The sequence below is a fragment of the Montipora capricornis genome, chromosome 4, assembly GCF_036669925.1.
Source record: "Montipora capricornis isolate CH-2021 chromosome 4, ASM3666992v2, whole genome shotgun sequence".
NCBI lineage: Eukaryota > Metazoa > Cnidaria > Anthozoa > Scleractinia > Acroporidae > Montipora > Montipora capricornis.
The window spans coordinates 46,656,119-46,662,398 of NC_090886.1; the positions used below are offsets into that span (position 1 = coordinate 46,656,119).

Here is a 6,280-nt window from a genome sequence, read left to right on the forward strand (position 1 = left end):
AGGGTTTTCGTACTCAGACAATAACCGGGAATTCGGGAGGAAGGCAAGATAGCTCCATGGTACTACGATTCTCAGTTAAGTATGTATGACACAGGGGAAGTTTGGTGACAAAGTTACCATGTTGTCATGGGCAACTTCCTTTGTTTCGAAGATTAACTTTTAGGGCCTTGACATCACGAGCGATGAGCCCGCCAAAATCTACAAATGGTAACGGTTAAATTCAAACTGGTCACCATTACCAGTTAAATGACGTCAAACCCCCAAAAAGTTAACCTTGGAAACGAAGGAAGTTGCCCTTGACAACATGGTAACTCCAACGCTGAAACTTTGTCACCAAACTTCCCTTGTGTCATACTCAACTGAGAATCGTAGAACCTGTTCGTGTGCCATTCACGGCGCACGATTTACGTTAGTAGGGAGTTTAAGAAACGACAACGGCAACGACAACGCCAAAAAGCAGTGATATTATTGGTTAAAAGAGGAAGAAATGATCGTGTTGCACGTGCGGCACGCATTTTTAAATATTTCTGTCTCGTACTCGTCAAAACTACTACTTGAAATTACCAAATTTGAGGTTTTGAGGACAACGTGGACAAACTACAGTGAATCTTTCAGTCTCGCCCTTTACTTCAAATCCGTACGTACCAATCCCGTTATAAGACACTTCGCACATATTGTATCATATAAACAATATTGAATAATCCCGAAATACTTAGAATAGCTCAAACGTATATTTTGAAGTGACGTTTTCGTCCCCGTAGCCGTCGTGGTTTCTTAAACTCCCTATTGTTTACGTAAACCGGAGCTACAATGAATAGAATAGAATAAAATTTTTATTTGCTCAGTTGATAGTTAATGTACAACTTAAAAGTGGAAACAAACAGATAAATAGATAAAATAATCATAATTACAACTGTTTGAGCCTAGGAACTAAATAAACCGGTAGGTTTTTGAGTTAGCCCCTAGTTATATCGAGTTGATTTTTTTACTGAAATTAAACTTAAATTGCTTCGAAACTGCACATACAGACCTTCTCTCTCAAACTGACAATAAGTCAAAAATTTTTTTCTTAGTCACTCCAGTACTGAATTAAAACGTCAGTTGTCGTGAATAATTTAAAAAAGGCAATCAATGGCGCTTGATTTGAATTGATCTTGAAAATGTCGTTCTCCTTTGCTACAATGTACAAAATCAATTTACATTAAACTTAATTTTATAAACAAAATAAATAACGATAATTTAGGGATGCGCTTTATATACATTATTTCATCACAATAAATCTGTATGCCAATTGTCTTTTGACAAGAGCCAAACGTAGTGACGTCCAGAAAGATTAAATTGAAGCAGCTCAAATACGAAGCTATTGTAGTCACTGATTTGATGCTCTGTTTACATTTGGTAAGCTTTTGTCAGTAAACTGTTCTTCCTCTGTTGATCCTTCTAAGGCTGTTGTAGAGCTCGCTCCACCGCCGATCGCCATGCTAACTTGGTCAAAGTACCCAGTTCCCACTTCCCTCTGGTGCTTGTGTGCAGTGAATCCGAATTGCGCCTGCGCAAACTCGTCTTCTTGTATCTTGGTATAAGCAGACATGCCATTCTCTTTGTAGTCACGTGCAAGCTTGAATATGGCGTGGTTTAGAGAGTGGAAGCCGGCTAAAGTAATGAACTGATATCTGTAGCCCATTTTACCGAGTTCCTTCTGAAAGGTCGCTATTTCTTTGTCGCTGAGATTGGCTCTCCAGTTGAAGGAAGGAGAACAGTTGTAGGCCAGCGGTTTTCCTGGAAACGCTGCATGGATACCTTCAGCAAACATGTGTGCTTCGTCCAAGTCAGGTGTCCCTGTCTCGCACCATAGGATGTCACAATATGGAGCGTAGCTGAGTCCACGAGCAATCGCTTGTTGTAGGCCGGCAGTAGAACGATAGAATCCTTCGGGAGTTCGTTCACCTGTCAGGAAAGGCTGGTCACGTGGATCAATATCTGACGTCAATAGAGCCGCCGATTCAGCGTCTGTTCGTCCAATGATAACAGTTGGTACATCCATAACGTCAGCAGCAAAGCGAGCAGCATTGAGGACCTTAATAAACTGCTGGGTTGGTACAAGCACTTTTCCTCCCATGTGACCGCATTTCTTCTCTGACGCCAGTTGGTCCTCAAAGTGGACCGCAGCAGCACCAGCTGAAATCTAATCGAAAAAATTGAAGGTTACAAAAGCCTGTTCACTTTGGCACAGCGCAGAAAGGAGGGGTAGAGATGTCAGCTGCCATTGTGGTTGGGAACCCAATGTTTTGACGCCGCATCGATCAATAGCGATGACGTTCACGTGCGATAAGCAATGGACTTCTGCCTAACGCGTGGGTCACGTGCAACTAAATGTACGTTACCAGTGACAGGTCTTAAATTGTGCTAAAAGGGTGCTAAAAGATTTTGCAAATAACATTGGTGGTATGACCCTAGTACCAATTGAGTGTGAAACGGTTACCAGATAATTGCAACTCAGTGTTAATAAAAAACAACCTTTACCATGGCTTTTGTAAGTTCAAAGGCGTTCAGTGGTCCACCAAAGCCTGCCTCACAATCTGCGACGATTGGCAAGAAGAAATCGATGTGTCTGTCCGATCCTTCCATGTGCGCGATTTCATCCGCTCGAATAAAGGCGTTGTTGATTCTCTCGACAAGCTTCGCAGCAGAGTTAGCAGGATACAAGCTCTGGTCAGGGAATGTTTGTCCTGCCATGTTACTATCCGCAGCCACTTGCCATCCACTTAGATAAATGGATTCTAGACCTGCTTTAGCCATCTGAACGGCTTGGCCACCTTAAAGAAAGCAATGCACATTTAACTTTTCGAACGTTAATTGAATCGGACTATGCAACTTTTATGCCCTTTTAAGAGTTTACTGCTGCTTTTAATGTCTTCTGATCTCCTATTACGCTTTTTTTTTGGCTGCCTGTTTTCGTTTAACTTAGGTTTTCTGGTTCAAATCTAAAGCAGAGTATAAGGAAATCACAAAACAGCATAACTTCAGTTGCAGCTGTTTAAGCATCATATTTTTGGAGCCCGATGGCTATTTGATATTTAAGCAACAGAGGACGTTTTCCGTGTTTCCATAGCCTCATCTAAACACTCGGGGGAGTTGGGAGAATTCGAGACAGTTATACAAACCCGAGACGCAGTCGAGGGTTTGCCTGTCGAGAATTCTCCCAACTCCCCCGAGTGTTTAGATGAGGCTATGGAAACACGGAAAAAAGTCCTCTATTGCTTTTATAAAATAGTTCTCAAAGATACTTCGAGAAATGAAGGAAAATGTTGGTCTTCTTTTTTTCTTGATTGAAACAGATTTTCTTGATACACGCTCATATTTCTTACCAGCCAATCAAAACGCACGTCTGACAACACATAACCAATCAAAATTCGTGTGATTTCCCAGCCGTGTTCCATACTCTCATCTAAACACAGCTATTGATCAATTGGAGTGCGCGTACTATACTAATTATTTTATAAATGACCTTTGAACTAACAAAGATCGAAGACCCATCCGGTCACAGAGTCAGGGAAACTGGTCTGCTTCGAAATTTCATTTGTAAACTTCCCGAAATTCCTCGAAAGGTTTTGGGAATCGGGATTCTGAGTTTGCACGCCCGAACTTCAATTTTTTCGCAACAAAAAGCAAAAGTATGTAGTTCTACGAGAAACTGAGTAAGTCCTTTTAAATTTAAATTAAGAAAAGAATTCGGCTTCCCCTGACAGTGGAGTATGAACACGACGATTTTCATAAAAGCACCTTTGTTTTCGCAACTGTGTTTAACCGATACTCTTGAAAAACTACGTTTGTACAATTGTTCACCAACCTGTCATAGCACCGAGTGCGTTAACATAAGAATCTTCTCCTCGATTGATTAGATCCCAGAGCCTCCCTGCCCCTCGTCTTGCAAGAGTGTGTTCAATTTTCAAGGAACCACGGAGTTTTTCCACGGCCTCAGGACCATAATCTCGTCGAATAGCGGTGGATCCATAATTTCGGACGCTAATTCTCAGAAATTTGTTTAACTTACTAAGACTCATGTTTGGGAGTATGGCTTGCCAATGTAAAATGTTCCTTGAGTTTGATCGGACAGTCGAGTTGTGAGGCTGATTCGCCAATGATGGATTCAGCTATGACTGGCTCCGCTTTTTATGCGCCCTTGTCGTTTTATTTTTTGAGACGTGAACCTTTCACAGAACATACGTCATTACTTTGACGTCAAATGCCACATCATTGTCTTTCATTGTACTTTATTCTTGTTCTTTCTTTCTTTTATTCGGTGAGTAAAAAATACAAAATCAGCTATAAATTAATTTAAATTATTGATTTTACTATTAAAGTGTATAAAATGTACAAGGTCGGATACGGAGTTTTATCTTATGACCGTTATAACATTGTGATTTCTGCTGTTGTCCGATACATTCCAGTGATTAGTATGATCTCCTGTGCATTTGTTCCGCTTCTTACACCTTTTGACGTCATAATATTTCCGTTAAGATGCTGTCACGAACATGACAGTGACAAAGTAACTATAGGTAAACACGAACTAACCTAAAAACCGGTCAAGGATTTTTTCTTTCCTTTTTCGAGCCCTTTTCCATGACCTGGGCTAACGTTGAGATGGATTTCGTGAGGTTTCTGGCACTGCAAATTGGTTGTTACATAGTTACGGTTGTTAATTCTGTAGGGACGCTTCGGCATTCAACGGGAACTGACGTTTCATGGGATCATTCTCTTTTCAACCTCTAATGAAAACCTCGCCGGAAGGACCCGATGAGTTACATTTATGTTGCTACTTCGTTTTCAGTCAAGTCGTCTTAATTTTATTGTTAGTTTTCAAAAGCGAGAGCCTATATTAACTAGGTGGGCCGTGACCCTCAAGGGATGCTTCACTGGACCTTTGTAAAAGAAAGTCGCTCTCCGCGAATAGCTTATCTCGCGTTTTTACTGTGGATGATAGAAAGTGCGTCAGATTTTTAGGCGGAGAGAGGTGTATCTCCATCGTTATTTGTAATCGGTGGGATGAATTCCAAAACCTCCAGAAACGATGCAAGTTTAGAGCCGCCGTTCCAGACCATGGTTCCTGGCTCATCTTTTGCATTGAGTGCTGACACCTTCATTTGATATTAATGATGTAGTACTTGTAACTTATCACTCAAAGATTTTCAAATTCCCGGTGTTAGTGAAAATTTTCACTTAAATGTCATGTGTAACCTGGAAAAGTGTCTTTACATTCGTGGGAAACGTTTGCAAAAGGAAGGAAACCGTTTCCGCGTGCCCTCTGTTGGGCGAATATTGACATAAATCATTACGGTTTTCATTTCAAGGGTTTTTTGCAAAGTCATTTTAAGTTGTGCCGTTTGTAGTCTTTAATTTTATTTCATTCAGTGTTTTCGGTATTATTTTGTCAAACAGAAGATGTGTCATTAAAAGCTCTTTTTCTATGTTGTTTTAGAGACCACAGGATGTGAGCAGGATATCGTGTCCTTTTAATGTCCGCAATCAAAATGACCCTGCACTCTTTATGACTGTTATGAATAAGCAGATTTTTTCACAGTGTCATGTCACTTTAATTAGAATCTCAAGCTTGGTTTTATTTGTCTCCGTGGTTTCAAAAAAATTTATTTTAAGAGTAATCTTAAAATCTATCAAAAGTACCGTGAAGCAAGTCAACTGGCTGTCCAAAGCGTTTGTTTCTTGTCCTTTTAAACAAATTTTACTCAATCGTCTTCATCAGTTTTACTTGTACGTGACAAAAACAGATTTGAGGCGGCCGAGACTTGAAAGTTTAAAGCCCTGGCCAAACTATCGAACAAAGTTTGATTCAACTCGCCAACTTTGTTCTATCCAACATTGTTCGACCGTTTGGTCACCCATGTTGGAAGATGTTCGTCCAACATTTTTTGTTCGATCAAGTGTTGGATGGAGTTTGCTTTTGATCGAACATTGCGACCAACAATTCTGCTCGACGCTGTAATGTTGCAGTGTTTGGCCGCTCCTCCAACAAAGTTGTGTCTTTTATAGAGTCACGTTCACGCTCGGCTGCTAGCTAATCACGAATCGATGTATTATTTTCAAGCCTGTTGTGGGCTTCTATTTGCAACAGAGATGGCGGACAAGGAGAAAGGGGACGTCTTGGAAGTTGATGAACTCAACATCCAGAAACCTTTATCAGCGAGTATGAAGCAAGGCCATGTCTTTGGGGCACTTTTTGTCTCCTTAATCGCCATCGCTCTGTTTGGAGATTTCTGGTTCA

General features: G+C 40.7%; 1 protein-coding gene across 1 annotated transcript; it reads right to left on the bottom strand.

Moving 5' to 3' along the window:
* Positions 1 to 815: 815 nt before the first annotated feature.
* On the bottom strand, positions 816 to 4,178 carry LOC138047150 (isocitrate lyase-like). Its single transcript, XM_068893879.1, has 3 exons — positions 3,851 to 4,178; positions 2,524 to 2,816; positions 816 to 2,185 (listed from the first exon to the last, which is right to left on the bottom strand). Exons 1-3 carry the CDS (start codon positions 4,062 to 4,064, stop codon positions 1,370 to 1,372), a joined length of 1,323 nt encoding a protein of 440 aa, XP_068749980.1. The 5' UTR covers positions 4,065 to 4,178; the 3' UTR covers positions 816 to 1,369.
* Between the last annotated feature and the right edge of the window lie 2,102 nt (positions 4,179 to 6,280).